The 17,923-nt window shown below is 46.4% G+C and overlaps 1 protein-coding gene and 1 long non-coding RNA gene across 9 annotated transcripts in view; one reads left to right on the top strand and one right to left on the bottom strand.

The window, feature by feature from the left end:
* The window catches only part of D7Ertd443e (DNA segment, Chr 7, ERATO Doi 443, expressed), a 254,380-nt gene that overhangs the window by 104,288 nt on the left and 132,169 nt on the right, over positions 1 to 17,923 (top strand). For 2 of the 7 annotated variants that reach the window (XM_030242987.1, XM_011241902.3), the window contains exon 2: positions 5,855 to 5,915. The exons of the other annotated variants lie outside the window; for them this stretch is intronic. In XM_030242987.1, coding sequence (XP_030098847.1) covers positions 5,855 to 5,915 — 61 coding nt within the window. The remainder of the gene's footprint in view (positions 1 to 5,854; positions 5,916 to 17,923) is intronic. 7 annotated transcript variants of the gene reach the window in all.
* On the bottom strand, positions 1,245 to 5,420 carry Gm35970. 2 transcript variants are annotated; one of them, XR_003946889.1, is made up of 4 exons: positions 3,603 to 5,420; positions 2,715 to 2,823; positions 2,223 to 2,392; positions 1,245 to 1,870 (listed from the first exon to the last, which is right to left on the bottom strand). It is a non-coding gene; the product is annotated as a predicted gene, 35970 (long non-coding RNA). The 2 variants fall into 2 exon arrangements; XR_378559.4 differs by having other exon boundaries at positions 1,245 to 2,392.

Raw genomic sequence — 17,923 nt, 5'->3', positions numbered from 1 at the left:
AGGATCAGCACGCTCTCTTTTATTAGCCATTAGTATATTCCCTTTTGAGAGAACTGTTTTCAGCTTCATTTAAAATTAGATTGTTTGAGTCAGATATGTGCATAATAATCTTAGTGCCCAGGAGGTGGAAATAAGAGGATCAAAAGTTCAAAACCAACCTTGGCTACACATATTCAGGTTACAAATTCTTTGTTGTAAGTGTGCACTGTAAACACCTTTTACATCGTATGGATTGTATTTTCTTATTCTCAGTGATATTTTTTTATTGGCAATTCCTAATTTGCAAAGGTGCAATTTATTAATTTTTTTGCTGATAAAATATGAGGGAAAAATAAGCTAAAGGGAAAGAAGGAAGGAGGGAAGAAATAACATCGTCATTGCTTAATGCATGTTTGTTCTTGACTTGAGCTCAGAGAGAACGCTTTCAGTCTCCTTATCTGAATGGAATCTCTTACGGACACCACAGTTACACTCCCTGCAATAAACCCTCTTCACACATCTCTTTAAAATCTATCATTCCTTCAGACTTACTAATCTGTTTCATTCGTTTTCAATTTTTAAGATTTATTTTTATTTATGTGCGCATGTGTGTGTCTGTGTATGGGTATGTGCCCATAGTGCAGGAACACATAGAGTCCAGAAGAGGGCGCTGGATCTCCTGGAGCTGGAGTTACAGGTGCTTGTGAGCTGCTTAATGTGCGTTCTGGAAATGAAACTTGGGTCCTCTTCGAGACCAGCAAACACTCCTAACTACTGAGCCATCTTCCCGGCCACCTCTTTTTTTCTATTTTAAGGACTCTTCGTGCATTAATGCAATCTGCCTTTTATCTAACGCGTGAGTGTTTAATACATTCTGCCAGTTTTTAGTTTATATTTTAGTTTGCCTTACAGTATATATTTTCTTACTTTAAAAAACACTCAAACTTTTATATAGTCTAACTTCTATTTTTCAAAATATCTTCTGAATATGGAGTCTTGCTTTGAGTTATTTTCTTATGAAGAGTATAAAAATATACCCCTGGTTCTTCTAGGGTGTTGATTCTTAATGCCTAACCTTCTGTTTATTACTGTTTAATTTGGAGCAAGGAAAAGAATAGATTTTTGCTACCCAGAGTGTTGTTCAATAAATCACCAACACCGCTGAAGAAACCCAGCCTAGCCCTCCCGGAAGAGCTGGGCTGGGTTTGTTTACTTCAAATCACTCTTTCTGTCGACATGAGGAACAATTTAAACACACATTCATAATACAACCGTTTATTAAGGCTAAAAACATGAGGTTAGAGACTTTGAAACACCAACTGATATCAGATAAAATGTCGGAAGTCATGCTTAGGAGCAGGCGGGGGACCAAGAGAGTTTCTGGTCTGTGGGTTCAGGGCAGGGCAAAGTGCTCTCTGTCTCCCCCTACAGGCCGGACATTTGCACAACATCTGTGAAAGGCTTGATTAAGAAGGCCTGGTATGTGCAGTCCCCTTAAAATGAATGCGTTATTCCTGAAACTGGGGCTACAGAAATTCTGTAAGGCGAAGATGCCAGGAGTGGACATTCCTGAGGGGTTTGCTGGTTTGCCGGTCGGCCGGCATCACCAGCAGGGATTTGCTCCCCGAGGCCCAGCGGCAGGTGCTGGCTTTTTTTGGAAGTACTCAGACGCTATCTGCAGGCACCAGTCCCATTGTGTGGTTTGTGTCTGGTGGCTAGAGGCCCGAGGTTATTGGTTTGCTTTGCTGAAGTCTTAGGTTCCCTGGATATCCCCTCTGTCATAGTGAGCTGCTTCATAGTTGCAGAGTGTCAGCCCAGGTAAGGGTCTTCCCAGGTCCCTCTTCCCAATTCACTCTGGCTGTCCCCTAAGGGTAGCACTTCTCCTTTGAAGCTGGGAAGAGAAATGGTTGCCTTACTTCGGTAATTTGAATGGAATGCTAAGGAGGAGAGGTGAGAACTTCTCATTCATTATTCATACGTTGCCTTCTGCCTCAGCCTCCTCCCAAGCTTGGGACATCCCAGCAACTTCCTGGAGGCAGCACCACAGGTGGCTGTGGGTCCCTAGCACACAAGCAGGCAGTCTCTGCTGCAGGACTGGCCTGGCTGCCTTGGTTCCAAACGACATCATCCTAGATGAGTGGGACCATTGTCTCAGCCTGCCTTCCCTGGCCCTGTATCACCTATGCCTGTATTTGGAAGTAGATAATGAAGGATCTCGGTGGGCAAGAAGGCAGAATTCTTACCTTTGAAAAGCAACCACTTACAATCTTCAGGAAGGACTTTGCAGGGACTGCCCCGAGGTTGACTGTACCCAGCTCTGGCTGCTGCTTCTAACGGCTCCTTATATCTGCCTGTGACTTCTCCGGGAGGAGCGGGTGCCAAACACAACATTTATTCTCTTGGCAATCTTCTGCTGGTGAGTGCATGTATTTTTTAATAGAAATGGATAAAGCTGTGGGCCAAGGATGGGGCTATGCAGAAAGAAGGACTCAAAATGCATTGGAGGCCACCCCATGGTGGAGAGCAGCACTGAGAAAATGTATTCTGGGAAAGATTCTATTAGGACTCAAATAGTTTAGCTTCTCTCTCTCTCTCTCTCTCTCTCTCTCTCTCTCTCTCTCTCTTTTAAATGAGATCACATTAATTTGAAAGACTCAGAGAGAGCCTGGAAGTATGACAAGGAGGCTAATTGTACTGGGGGTGGGGGGTGGGGGTGGGGAATCAAGGATACTCACAGGGCTCGGCAGAGGACCCAGGCTGGAAACTAGTCCAGAATTCGCTTCTCCTAGGAACTCTGGCGTCTTTCTTGTCTAACTTCTTTTCAGCAAAATAGCTTCAGTGAGCCTGTAAGACACAGCACCCTTGAGAGTGATTTGTAAGAGCTCAAAAAACCCTTCCTGGGATTTCCCTGAGATAAATCTAGTGAATATTAGTGCACCATTCCCGTTTTCAGAAATTCTCTAAGAACCTTAGATAGTCTCTAAATTTTCCTAATTAAGTTTTAAAGTCACTTCTTTTATTGCTTAAAAATCATTGAGCGCTATATCATGTTACCACGAAGTAAAACGGCACTAACTGGGTCATAATATATTAACTTCTTGGGGTCCATTTAAATACATTCACATCCTGAAACCTAAAGAAGCTGGCCCAGGAAGTTAAAGGCAAGCAAGACTGTTCCCAAGGTTCCCTCTGAGCTGTGCTGTAGAGAATCAGGTATCTCTCTGCTGATCAGCAGCAACTATAATGAAGTGCCTGCCCCAAGGAGTTCCTGGGACTGCAGGCATAAAGTGTGCTGGGCAGGAGAATTACAAAGGATGATAACACAGCGTCAGCTGGGTCTACTCTAAGTGGGAGAGCATGGTTAGCGTGGAGTGAGGCAGGAGGGAAGAAACGCCAGCCTTCCTGGTGAGTTCCTGGCTTATTTAATTTTTAAAGAGTTTTTTTTTTTAGATGCACTCAGTTGCCTGTGGTTCTTCTAAAGACTATAATAAATCATTGACTAGAGCCATCCCTGCAATGTGCTGGTTCCCAGCTCAAAAGAATGATCACGTTTCTCCCCCTGCCCCTCTGCTCTTCTATTGTATCTTAGTTTTAAAGAAAGCTTGGAGGAAACACATACTTACTTTTCCCTCTCCCTGCCGAGTTGAGGATGGAGCACAGGGCCCTGAAGATGCTTCTTGGCTGTGTCCCCGGCTCCATACTTAACTTTTCCTCTGCCTCAGAGTGGCTTCAGGAGTTGTAGGATTTGTTCTAAATTGATTTCCTCGTGCTAAGGGTTGGCTTTAATGAGGATAAGGGCTAGAACCACTTTCAGCGTGGTTTTGGTTGGCAGAGCTCTTAGAGCAACTCATTAGGATCTGTCTGCCGGAGCTGCCCAGCAGGTTGTTCGGTGAGATAAGTTGTCACACCTCTGTGAACTTCTCTTTTAGTTTCTCAAGACACACCCTTCTGTTTGCTCATGCTGTCCCCTGCCCACTGAGCTTTAACTTCCAAGCATCTTTAAAACTGTTTTTTGACCAGTTCTTGGTTTGGACCCCTGTTGTTCTGGGACTCTTATTAAGCTCAGAGCAGATCAGGGTATCGTCCTGGATGACTTGGGCATCAGCTTGGTACTCAGCACAAAGCCCAGCATGGACTTGGGGTGAGCTGTGCAAGGTAGGTCATACAGGCAGACCGGTCTCTCTTGCTTCCCACGGGGATAGTTGTTTCGGAAGTTCGAGTTGTGACAGAGGGATCCTGTGGGATCCCAGTAGGAGATGCCATTTGGTCTCTCTGACTTTAAGTCTCAAACCTGTATCTGTTTCACACAGCTGTCTCTTGTCAATCTCTTTCCCCAGTAATCATGCTTGGAATTAGAGGAGGTGTCCTTGGTCCCCTCTGGCTCCACTATGGCTGCAAGGCTTTCCTGTGTGTGTGTGTGTGTGTGTGTGTGTGTGTATGTGTAAGTTCATATGTAGGTACAGGTGAACCTGAATCCTCAGGCATCATTCCTCATAAGCCATATACCTTGCTTTTGTAGCCAGGATCTTCCACTAGTACCTAGGACTCAACAATACAGTTAGATTGATTGGCTGATGGGATTCAATGATCTAGCAGTCTCCCCTTCCCCAGCTTCCAGACTGTAACCAAGAAACACCATTCCTGAATTTGTAAATGGATGCTGAGGCTCAAAACCAGGTCTTCTTTCTTGCATACCGAGTACTTTGTTAACTGAGCCATCTCTCCTGCTCCAGGCCTTCTTCACTCCCTTCTTTCAAATCCCTGTTTGAGGGAAGCACCATCACCCTGCCATGCATCCATCATTCTTACTCCACTCACACCCCAGGCGATCCCCACCCACCTCCTCATCGAGGCCCTCCCAGCCTCTCACTTGTTCAACTCCCTCATTTGAACTTTTCATACCTGAGAACTTTCTCTTCTCTTGCCCAGATAGCTGGAATCATCTTCCGTTGTGAAATAAGCCGCTAAAAGAACAGTGAGTTCCTTGCTTCCCCAACTCTCAGTTTCTAAACACCCCTGTCCCCATCTGTATCTTTTTTTTTTTTTTCCTGCTCTTTAGAGGTAGAATTCTAGAATCTGACAGGCCCGGTGTACATGCCTTTTAAACATGGGCCAAGCCTGTGAGTGTGGAGAGGTGCTATCTGTGGTGATAGTAAGATGACTCATTCCTCAGACTGAGTTTAATCAGAAGGTACCTTATCTGGTAGACCCGGTCTAGTCAGGTGAGTCCTAGAGTGAGGGATTCTGTGTGCTGTCAGTGAAGTTTGAAAATCAACATGGTGTGGGGACTTAGGTGCCACTAGACACAGGCAACAACACTGACCCAAAGTAAAAAAACAAACAAACAACAACAACAAAAAAAAAACAGGGATCCCCAATCTTATATCCAAAAAGGAATTAAGTGCTTCCTATTAACTCTTTGAATGAGCCTCTAAGCCTTAGTGCCTAGGATTACCTCAAACACAAATGAAAGGCATCTCTAGCTGACAGCTCGATTCCAGCTTTGCAAAACCTTGAGGTTGAGTCTTGTCTCCCACTCTTAAGTACAGAGCCATCATCAGCTTCTATGGAGGTTGGCTGTGGTGCAGCAGCAGAGAATGGTGCAGGATACAAGTAAGGTTGATGGCAAATGGATTGGTGTGTGAATTTTGACACATAGATTCAAGCTTGCTCTAGAGTCTTACTCGTAAACTTATCATGAGTCAATACAAAGCGGTCTTGATTTTCCTATTTTAAATGGGTGCCTCAGGGAAGCTGAGGTGAGCAGAGGGCACTGAGCAGGCATGCTGCTCAGGAGTGAGGAGGAGGTTGCTATGGTTTCCATCAGCCACTGTCTCCAGGATCCTGAAGGCAACCTCTTTTCCTTCTGTCAAAGGCAAGCGCTGGGAGAGCATGTGGTCCCGGAGGCATGGAAGCCCACTGAAGTAGAGTTAAAGGTAAGGGCTGATGTGAGTGTATGGAACGTGTGTGCTCTGCCCATTTCCCTAGGAACTCTTCTCAGGGGAAATCCATGTAGTTTGGGGATCTCTGGAACATACACTCTGATTTCCAGCTCTATCATCTGACAGTCACGGTATAGAGACATTTGTTAAGCTTGGTGAACTTAACATGGACATCAGATGCATTCACTCCACAGACTGGGTCACAACAGTGAACCTGTGACAAAATGTGAATGGTACTTCTCTCTGCTCTGCCCAGACAAGATTGTGGCTCAGGAAGGTTAGGCTATCAGCTCCTTGAAGGTTCCCAAGGTTGACTCTTGGCATGCACAGAAGCTGGCATCCTGGAGAGCTCTGTCCCTACGGCTGCTTCAATAGTACATCACCCTTGCTGACTTTTAGGGGTAACCTTAAGGATCAAGGTCAAGGTTACTTACCCAGGAGTGGTTTTTTGTGTTCATCCAAGTCTGGTGAGCAGCTGGCTATTAGAATACCAAGCTCACTGATAGCAAATGCTCATCCAGAAAGAACATCACTTTGGATTGTACTTTTTCAAATGATTTTAGAGCCTACAGTCCCCCCTGAGGTCATGGTTTCAGAGGCTCTGCTGTGGGACAGCCCATTTAACAAATGGCTGTGAGATGGTTCTTAAATATGGCAAGTTTAAAACTTTGGTAATGTCTGGAGACATTTCAGATTATCACTACTGGAGGCCTGGGGAGATGTAGAGAGCACTGTCATCTAGTGGGTGGAACCTAAGGATGGTGTTAGACTCCCCATCTCATCTGCTCAAAGAATACACTGGGACCAACTGTCCATAGGACTGAGTTTGGGACACCTGTGCACCTGGTTGGTCTCTGGGAAGTGTCAGTTAAAGAATAAACAATATCTTTTCGGCCTTTGGGGTCAACCTCTCTGGTCTAAGGACCAAATAAGCGAAGCCCGGATGCAGGATGCCCTGGGCTGTGTTGCATCTGTGTGCAGCTCACAGGTTGCCCAGCAGCATCGCAGCAGGGTGCTTCCCTGTTCCCTCATTGTAGTCACTGATGCGGACTGGGCTCCACGCCATGTACTGGCCGACATGTTTCCACATGGCTAATCTCATGTAATCCCCATGGCAGCATCTAAGGAGGCAACTGCAATTGTGCTGGGGAGAGGGAAATGGCTTCCTTCTGCCCTTCTGGACTCTTTGGCTGGGCTACAAATTGAATTGGCAAAAGACAGATGAACAAGAGAAAACCCGGTTTTAATTACCTCCCCGAACATGGGAGTCAGATGACCGAAGCGTCTCATGAGCGTACGGATCTCGGAACTTCTGGGGAGTGCTGGGATGATAGAGCCAAGCTGTGGGGAAGGGGGAGGAAGGCACATGGTGAAAGAAACCCATCTAGCTCTGCAGATAAACCCCTTCCAACATCTGCTGGTCACATTTATCCCAAAATGGTCCCTCCCTTGTGTCCAGACCTTCACTACTGCAAAGTCCTTATGTTTTCTTTATAGATGAAAATTTTTTTACAAAAAAAAAAAAAAAAAAAGAAAGAAAGAAAAGAAAGAAGGAAAGACAGACACCAGTTTTTCAGAGCCATGCCTGAGCTTGTGCTTTCTCTGAATAACTAGTTTGGGGTTTACTCTGGTCTATTTTGGGGTGGTATATTCTGATCCCCTACAGCTGTCTTTTGATGGGGTGTGTCCTGAGCCCCAATACCTCTTACCGCTAGAAATACAGTTTCAGGTGGTCAGACTTTTTCTACTACAATGTACATCTGGCCTCATACATGGCTATTTATATTCGCAGGTGAGACCTAGTAAAGCCACAGCAGGACTCCCCTCACAGAGCCAGGTCCCGTGTCACTCACTGTGCCTTTGCAGCAAGCAGCCTGGCAATGGCTTGTAGTGTTGATGTTTCCTATGTCACAAACTCTCCACTGTGGCCAGAGTCCAGATACCAACTCAATGCCCTTGAACTCAGAGGTGGGAAGCTATATATACTTGTTTTTAAAGGCTGTGTGAGCTGGCCATAGGGTACCACTACAAAAGGGTCTGGTAGAGTGGTCCCGCTAATGCCTAGGCATCTCAGCTCCTGTAGACAGAGTAAATATAGCCTTGCAGTGACAAGAGGACTGATGGGCATCAGTCAATCACAACAAGAGGGGTGCTCCTGAAAGCTGGGCTTCTGGACTCTGCAGGCTTCACTGTGTGGTGTCCCCCACCCCAGTAGGCTATGGGCACCCAGTGGTTGCCATAGCAGTATTGATGTGTGTTATAAAGAGAAGAATATGGTTTGGTTTTGTTTTGTTTGAGAAGGATGTGTTTTATAGAGCCTGGTATGGTGAGGTGGGAGGAGTGCCTCAGCGGACCCACATTGAGGTATCCCTTCTCCCTGAGGTACCAACAATACTACCGGTATAGTATAGAATAAAGTTTATTTGAGGGCACGGGAAGGGGAGTTGAGAAAAGAGTAGAGACAGAAAGAGAGGAGACAGAGAAGGAGAGAGGGGGGAGGGGCCAGAAACACATAGAGAGAAAGAAGGGAAGGGAAAGGCAGGGAGAGAGAAAGGGGTTACAGAGAGCTAAGGGGTCAGAAAGTCTGAGAGAGAGAGAGAGAGAGAGAGAGAGAGAGGGGGAGGAAGAGAAAGAGAGAGGGGGAGAGAGAGAAAAGGGGGGAAGAGAGGAAGAGAGAGAGAGAGAGAGAGGAAGAGAGAGAGGAAGAAAGAGAGAGAACAGAGAGAGTGAGAAGGGCCCAAACAGTCCCTTTTATAGCAAGCCAGGCTTACCTGGCTATTGCCAGGTAATTGTTGGGCAGAGCCTAGAAGGAATGCCAACAGGTATCCTAACACTGTAGACAACATCCATGGAAACTGACTGTAGCTTCCGAAATCCAAAGGTTCTGTCCCAAGGAAAAGGACAGTGAATGCTTTTTACACATGGCTTTGAGCCGTTGAAGGCAAGGCGATCTCTGCTGAGCACAGTAGCCCTGAGCAGAAGTAGAACACTTCCCTCCGGTGTATCTGAGTCTGTCCTATCCCAGGCCTTATGCACACAGCAGCTTTTTCTCATTGCCTTGATAGCTAGGGGGCCCCATTCCTCACAGACCCTGGAGTCTTCATGGAGGAGTATGCTTGGCCCAGAGATCGGCACTATTAGAAGGTTTGGCCTTGTTGGAGGAATTGTGTCTCTGTGGAGGTGGGCTTTGAGACCCTCCTCCTAGCTACCTCAAAGACAGTCTTCTCCTAGCTTCTTTTGGGTGAAGATGTAGAACTCTCAGTTCCTCTAGCTCCACGTCTGCCTGGATGCTGCCTTGCTTCCTGCCTTGATGATAATGGACTGAACTTCTGAACCTGTAAGCCAGCCCCAATGAAATGTTTTTTATAAGAGTTGCCTTGGTCATGGTGTCTCTTCACAGCAAAGGAAACCCTAACTAAGACATACATGGTATTAGTTATGTGTGGGATGCTGACCCTTGGGCAGGGGTCCAGCTTGTAGACTTTACTCCTGTGCTGGCTACCAGTGAGGATGGGGCTGGCCAGACAAATCCCAGTGGATCTAGGAAGCTGCCAGATGCTGGTGTGAGCTGGAACAGAGAAGAGGGATGTTTGGCTATCTCATCAGGGTTCTTCTAGATTGTGCCAACAAAACCCCATGGACCAATGCTCAACAGCAGCTGCTGAGCCTATAGCTTCCTCTGGGCAGCCTGGCCTGCTGGGGCAGAGGAGACAGAAGTAGTCAGCACCTCTCCTAAAGGGTGGCCTGGCCAGCTCTTCAGCTGCACGGCATGAGGCTTTAGAGTAGAGGCTGTGTCAGGCCATAGCACTTCCTGTTTGTTGATCAGTAGAACTTACTGGTTATAGCTATCACCTCCCCAGTTTAGCTCCCAGTAATGGGAGTTCTTCCTCAACTTTCTAATTTGCACCTCTGCTCTCTGCCCGGAGCAGTTCTATCGGCAGGCAAGTGTTGATGGGTGCTTAGCAGGCCACCTGGGGTTGTGGGGAGGAGGGCAGAGCTGCCTGGCTTCAGCACCCACACATCTGCGCCTCCTGCTCAGCTCCCCTGGCCTCCCTTCCTGCCTTTGGCTCTGTAAGGACCCATGAGTGCTGTTTCTCTGAGAACCCCCTTTTTAAACAGCAGCTGTGCTTCCAAGAAGTGACATCCTTGGTCATATGTAAGCCTCACTGGGCTGCTGACATACCTTGCCCGACCCCCCTGGTACAGACAGCAAAAACTCCCTTCCTCATCATCATCCAGGCTACCAAGATTCCACAGTTGCACAGTCCGATTCTGGGAGTGAATTTTAATGAATTCGCCCGAAACTTGTACAGCAGTGATAAAATGTAATTGAGTGCAATTTCACTCCCACACCAGCCTCTAAGCTGCAGAACCCCTGGCCAGCTCGCCGGGAGGCAATTTCATCACCATGGAGTTACCGTGTCCTAAGGTATGTGAGCCTTGTGCAGGCCCCAATGAAACGTGAGGTGAATTTTCATCATGACACTACAAGCAGAGACAGGCAACACTGCCATTAAGATTAATTAGAAGGTGAGGGCCCTCATCTGGGAGCTGGAACAGTCCTAGTACATCTTTCACAGGTTTGTTCTCCAAAACCATCTCCAGATTATTTTTCCAGCTGTTCTGGTATATTACAGTGCACATGTAGATGGTCCTCCCCCTCCCCCCTCCCCCTCCCCCCTCCTCCTCCTCCCCCTCCTCCCCCTCCTCCTCCTCCCCCTCCTCCTCCCCCTCCTCCTCCCCCCTCCTCCTTCTATTATCATCTCTTTCCCTCTCCCTCTCCCTCTCCCTCTCCCCCTCTCCCCCCTCCCCCTCCCCCTCCTCCTCCTTCTTCTTCCTCTTCTTCTTTTTTTCACTTTGCTCTTGACTTTATTGGAAAGGCTGAGAAGTGATTTCTAGTCCACAGGGAACACATCTTTGCCCAAGGCCAGGGTAAAAGTCCATGACAGGAAGTGGGATTGCATGTTGCTTTTGTCTGGTATTTCCTGTGGTATTTCTGTTTATCCCAGGTGGCTTGAGGGAATGTCTGAGAACCTTATATATGGTTCTAGGAACCCAAACTTTCGTGGTATGTGAGACCTCTTCTTTATATTTAAATGTTTTGGAGAAGAAAGAGAAACCAAATCTTATATGGCATATGAAAATTATGTCAGGTTTACATCTCATGTAGAGTAATAAAATTGAGAAGAATCGCTGGGCAGTATTGGCGCACGCCTTTAATCCCAGCACCTGGGAGGCAGAGGCAGGCAGATTTCTGAGTTCGAGGTCAGCCTGGTCTACAAAGTGAGTTCCAGGACAGCCAGGGCTATACAGAGAAACCCAGTCTCAAAACAAAACAACAACAACAACAACAAAAATTTGAGAAGAATTTAGCCATGGGCCACTCAGTTATGTGTCTCCCAGATTCATATCCACCCCAAGTATTTATATGTTGCTGATGAGCCACACCCACTTATTTGCATACCACCCACCTACTTGCATAGCACCCACCAGTTATAGTCACAATTTGCAAACTGCCCTAAAGCCATTTCATACATACTTCACCTATCAAGCCTGCCTATTTACATAGTACTCATAAGCCACACCCACCTATTTACATATTGTCTTGTCTTGCCACTATGGGAAAGTTGAATCCTTGCTACAGAGAATAAGACCCATAATGCCAGTGGTGTTTATTCTCTGACCTTTTGAGGCAATATTTACTACTGACCTAACTGGGAGGTGACTTTGGTCCCTCCCTCAGTCCAGAAGGGCTTCCTACTCAATGCAAAACTATGTTTTCTAGTGATAATATTGAATTAGGTCCCCTTGGCTAGGGATCTGTGCCCTCCAGGGGCGTTGATGGCCACTGGGAGTCAGGTGGGATCAGAGAGCAAGGTTTGCTGCAGAGGAGGGCCTCCCATCTGTGCCTCTCCAGCCATGTGCTCCGCGTGGTGGCAGCTTATCATTTGCTATTTGTCACTGCACTTTGAACATTCAGCACAGTGAAAAATCATTTGCCAATGAGGTAAAGTGGAAAATTCATTTCGGTTTCCCCCCGTTGGAAGTCAAAGCTGAAATCACTAGTGTCTTCGACTTTGGTGGAATCTTCCCTTTGTAAAAATCAGGGGAGGCTCTCTCATTTTATTTTAAAAGTAACATTCTCTGGACAGTGGGGACCATATAACAAAAAGGAAAATATTCTCTTTGCTCTGTGGCTTTGCTCTCAGAACAAACTGAAGACGATCAGGGAAACCACGGGGTGACTCTACCGAGATATCGTACTGACTGCGAGTAGCAAATAGTATACATTGAAAACCTGCATCGCCACACAGCACAGCCTTCCCAGCTGGCAGGCACTGGGGAAAATAAGAAAAGGACTCAGATTTTAATTAAAACAGTTTTTTTTTTTTTTCCAGAGCTAGGGATGGAACTCAGGACCTTGCATATTCTAGGCAAATGCCGCTCTACCACTGAGCCATATCCCCAGGCAGAACCAGGGCTCTAAAAGGCCAAATGCTGTGCAGTTCTCCAAGGTGTCCAACTTTACATTACCCATTATAAATAATGAGATGTGGCTTGCTCCTGAGGGTCTGATTCTAGTAGAATTCCCACCAAGCCTCGTGGGTTTGACTAATGTTAGCAAATGCTTAGAAATGCATTCCTGACTCGCTCGCTGAGAGGAACAGCTCTGGGTAAAGTCATGTAAAATGTCCTGAGTTGGCCTGCTGGAGTGGATTCCCCCACAGTTCACTCTCTCGGTGTGACAGTATTAGTCCACAGAGCCTAGCGGAATACATTGGGGTTTGAGGTGGGATCTCAAGGATGGAGCTTTGCCTTTCTCACTGATGAGTCCTCATGCATGAACTGCTGTAATTGTCTCCACAAGAGCAGGCTGACGTGAGACAAGGCAGCCCTCCACGCTTTCTCCAGCAGCATGCATCTGCTCCTTTCATCCTACATCAAGCATTGAAGCATCACAATTTCCCTACCTGCACCATGCCCTGGGATGCCCCAGTCTCAAACCATGAGCGCAAATCAGCTTCTGTTCTTTATGAATTTCCTAGACTTGGGTATTCTATAACAACAAAAGGAAGTGCATCAAATCCCCTAAGGACAAGGAGAGTCTCTTGGTTGATTGGCTTAGGGTTTTTTTGTTTTTTGGTTTTTTGGTTTTTTTTTTTTTTTTGGTAGTTTTTATTTACTGTCGATGGTATTTTTGTGTATGTATATATGCATGTGTGCCCATATGTGTGCATGTATGTGTATGTCTGTATGAATATATTCATGCATGTGGAGGCCAGAGGTTGATATTAGATGTTTTCCTCAACCCATTCTCCATCTATTTTTTAAAAAAACAAACAACAACAAAACCAAAACCAATCAAAAAACCAGGATCTCTCATTGAACCTGGCTCTTGCTCCTTTGGGTAGACTTGTTGGCCAGTGAGCCAGCAGATCGATCGCCCTGTCTCCATCTCCTAGTGATGGTGCCACAGTGCACATCTGTCTGCCTGGGTTCTGCATGAATCCTGGGGGTCTGAACTCAGGACCTCACACTTTCACAGAAACTGCTTTTCCTGAAAGGCATCTCTCCAGCCCATGGTCTGGTTTTTAAGCTACCAGAAGCTGTTTAGACACACCAGAGATGCTCCAAGGCCCCTGGTTTCCTTGTAGATCATTTTACCAACCCAAAACAGTAACAGCGATTGTGAGAGACCCTGTCTGGACCTGGGGCAGCAGGCAGGAGAGGAAGAAGGGTAGGAAGGGTAAGAATGGCTCTGCCGAGGTGGCTTTTCCAGTTGCTTTCAAAGCGGAGTTCAGTGGTCACTTGGGCAGCACAGTAAGAGGTATGGAGTAAGCCCTTGACCTTTGGTTGTCTGAGAAGTGATGAATCGGGAAGGGTGAATGCCTCCCACAGAAAGGAAATCAAGTGTCTCTAACAGTGAGACACTTTCCCAACCAAACTATTGGCTGCCGAAAGACTCTGGAACAGAGAGAATTGTTGTCCTTGGCTGTCCACTGAGCTCCAGCAGGTAGTTCCAAACCCATGGTCACACAGATGGCCTTGGTAGGTTACAAAACAAAGCATGAAGACATGAACAGGGGAAAGGGACCTGTGGGGAAGGGGAATTTGGAAGAGTCAAGGTGGAGAGAAACCAAAATGTATTTTATACCTGGCTGAAAGTGTTACAGAAGAAAGTTTGATTTAATAAAAAAGGAAGCTGCATACGGGCCCTGAGGGAACAAACCTCTGGTGGGTCCTGTGAGGAGGCAGGCTCTAATAGGGACTGAAGAAATAGGGGAAATGTCCTCAATGATTATCTTAAAAATTCCAGAGAGGATTCCTAGCTGGTCAGGAGTGCCCCTTCCAAAGAGAGCAATGGGAGGGTGAGGCACTGACCTGTGGGGACACAGTGGTTATAAACACCTTTTATAACATGTTATCCTCTGAGCCAAACTGCTGCCATGATCACGTGTGTCTAATTCTGAGAGTCTGTCGTGTTAAGGCCTGTGGACTATTGACATTCTCTGCTAGAGGGAGTTTGTGGAGACAGTTGGACAGTCATTACTCCCTTTCTAGCATCTTTCTACTCCTTGCATCATTTGTATACAATTCTATCCTACGTGTCTGTGGCTTCATGGGGTCTGTGATGGGTCAGAGAACAGATGGCAGAAGACTAGGAGAAGGAACTCAAGCTACACAATCATGGGAAGCTATCATCCATGCTGGGTGCAGACCTTCCAATATGGCTGCTTTGGGGTCACCCACACTCTTCTCAGTAACCCCTCACTCATGCTCTACAAGAGAGCCCAATAAATCCATTGATCTCCAGGGAGAATTGTGGTGAACTGAACTTTGGCTTGTTCTTAAGATCTTGGGGTGAGGCACACAATCACATCTTTCCCAGGAAAGAATGCTGGCCAATTCAGCCAGTGTAAGCATTTTTTTTTTCTCTCACCTTTCTATGTAAAGTGTGAGTGTTCTAGCTCAAAGGGATGATGTTCAGTGATGTGGAAAAGCCACACAGTCCAAGTTCCGTTTCCTTAATAATTCACATAATGAGGTCAGAGCCCTTTAGAGTCTCTAGTGACACATTGCCCGTATATTGTCTGGGTGGCCTGATGTGATTCACACATATTCCCCCATCACTGCCAGGGGTAAACTGAGGTGGATCCTGGGGACATGAGGTATATGAACAGCCCTCCTCATTGGTTGTCCATCTTGTGGAAAGAAGAAAGATTAGGTGAGTACCGGTCAGAAGGCATGTGTCATAGATGTGATACACATGATGCTGAAGTCCGTGGGTCCAGCCCCTCACCCCTGGTTCAGATAGAGCAATCCTTTCACCAGTGTTATCAAATACCAGAGAAATCAATTCAAGGATTCATATTGGTTCAGAGTTGGCTGGAATTGTCAATTATTATGGGAGAAAGACCTGGTGGCAGGCATGTCAATGGTAGGATGCTGACAGTCACCCCTCGTGTCTTGGAGGAACAGAAAGCAGAGGAAAGAAGAATTTATGTAGCTTTCTCCTTTCCCCTCTTAGTTCAGTGCAGGACCCCAGTCAATGGAATGTGCCACCTGCATTCAATCTTCTCTGAAAACATCTTTAGATATATATCCAGTGTTGTGTCACCTAGATGATTCTGAATCCCTGGGACTTGACAGTGAACTGGCTCTCTTGTATGGAAAAGGCTCAGGAAATGCATGCTGGGATACATAGAGGGTCTTGAGGGACCAGTAGCCATTACTGGCTGGGCTCGGGAAGGAAGGAGAGAAAGCATATAAAATTGGAGAGGGAATGTGGCATGTAGCCAGGCTGTAGGGTTTCACAGCTCTTTGGTGGAGCAGTCTCAGGGGATGCGTCTGCCCAAGAGGCAGAGATAGGATCACAGGGTGTGTTATATGGCATGCTTTAGGGATTGGATTTCATCTTGAAGACAGTGAGAGCCACAGGAGGATTTTTTAAGGAAGAAAGAGGGGGCTGATACGGTTCATGTTTCTCCTTTAAAAGATGTTCTCCCATTGAGACTGTTGGTTGCTTTCACCTTTCTACTATGGAGCTGGTAAGACAGGTCACACAAACATGAGGTGACAGCAGCCTGGTCTGGGATACTTGTAGTTAAGATGAATGAAGGTGGAGGAGAGCTACACAAAGGCAACAAGACAGAGGTAGATGCATTCCTCCGAGGATGAGGAGGGGTGGATTTCTGATGTCAGCCTGAGGATGAGGAGTAACACCAAACACCTGGGGACAGCTGAGACGGGCTGTTAGTCTTGGGCTGATAAGGGATGGGGAGAGAAGAAAGAGTCTGGTCTCTTTGTTTCTTTACTTAGGGACTTGCTGTATCCCCCTGGCTGTCCCTGGGCTCATGCCTCTTCTGCCTCAGCCTCCTGAGGGCTGGGACTACAAGGAGGAGCTACATTACTGGGCCACTGTGGTTTTGTTTGTTTTCTTGTGCTGGGATGGAACTAGGATCTGTGTGTACTAGACAAGATGCTACTACTGAGCTATATAGCCCTACTCCCTCCCATATATCTAAAACAACAATAATAACAACAAAACCTATGTATGTATGTATGTATGTACGTATGTATCTTTGGAGGTTTAGGGGTAATTCTCAGGAGTGGGTTCTCTCCTTCCACCATATTGGTCCTGGATGTTGAATTCAGGTCCTCAGGAGTCACAGCAAGCACAGCGCCATCTCACCAGCCCCCTCCCATATTTCTGCCTCAACACTAGGAGGACTGGAAAGGATGCCTGTGTGCCCGCTGACTCTTCTCCCCCTAGCATCTGCCTTATATAGACAATTTGGAAACTGGAGGGGGTGGGGACAGAAAGAGGTGTCCTGAGTAGTGAGAAGGGCCTGTCTGCGGTTCCAAGTGTTAGCCTGGATGAATCTCAAAACACTGAGCATCAAAAGTGAAGCCTTACAGAATGTGATAGATGGGTAATCTTAACAACAGGCTAAGCAATGCCTGGTATTGCTAAGAGCTGCACACTTATACAATAGGGCCATGGGAAGCATAAACTTGAGTTCTGATGAGGTTTGCTCAGGGGAAGATATAACTCAGGAAAGGATCAGAAATTCATATTTTGGTAACATCAGGCTGGGTGGGGTGCCTGTACACTTCTCTGTGCACATTCCTCCCATATGTCTTAAATATCACATGATTTCATTCCATTCTGTGCTGGCGATCCCTAGGACCTCCTGTATGCCAGGCAAGCTTTCATCACTAGCACTCCCTTCTGCTTTTTTTTATGAACCAGGACCTTGCTGAGCTGCCCAGGGTAGCCTTGAATTCACACTGTAGTCCAGGAAGGCTTTGAAGTCACAATCTACCTGACTCAGCCTCCCGAGTTGCTGGTATTATATGTATCCCTCTCCAAGCCCAGCTGATTTTTTCAAACATGTCATAACAATTGCATCCCCTGAGATGATCATTTGAACACATTTCCTAGAAGTAGCCTTTTTCTGTGTAAAGGCCTCATAGAGGTCCCCAGATGTAACTCTGCCCTTGGACTCAGAGTTATGATTCTTCCTTGCGTTATCTGGGGTTGCAGTGGGGTGTACATAGATGCTCATGGGCATTTAACATCCCGGCTCCTTCTTTTCAGACCTCAAAGGAATAGCGACTGAGAATCCTGACTCCATCCCCCTGGAATGAACTTGAAGAATGTCCCACCCTTAAAGGGTTACTTCTTCCCTCTCCCTGAAGCCTGGTCTTCCAGCTAGCAATAGGCTGCTGGCACATTGCGGCTGTGCTCTGTTGGAGTTCCACAGACTGGCTCATAAATTGAATTTCATTTTTAGAACTGGGATGAAATGAGGAAATAATTTCACATTCTATACATTTATTGAAATTATATCAAAATAAGCAATGAAGGAAAATTTCTCTTGGTAATATAATTTCAAGGATCATTTCTTGAGTTTGCAGCTAGGAAAGCATGCACAAATGTCCAGGTTTGATAACCATGGGGAGGAACCGTCTGGGCTCTATTTTGAACTTGAAGGGAA

Source organism: Mus musculus, chromosome 7, assembly GCF_000001635.26.
Source record: "Mus musculus strain C57BL/6J chromosome 7, GRCm38.p6 C57BL/6J".
NCBI classification, from domain to species: Eukaryota; Metazoa; Chordata; class Mammalia; order Rodentia; family Muridae; genus Mus; species Mus musculus.
The sequence above is the reverse complement of the archived record's forward strand: the minus strand, read 5'-3'. Positions and strand labels throughout refer to the sequence as shown.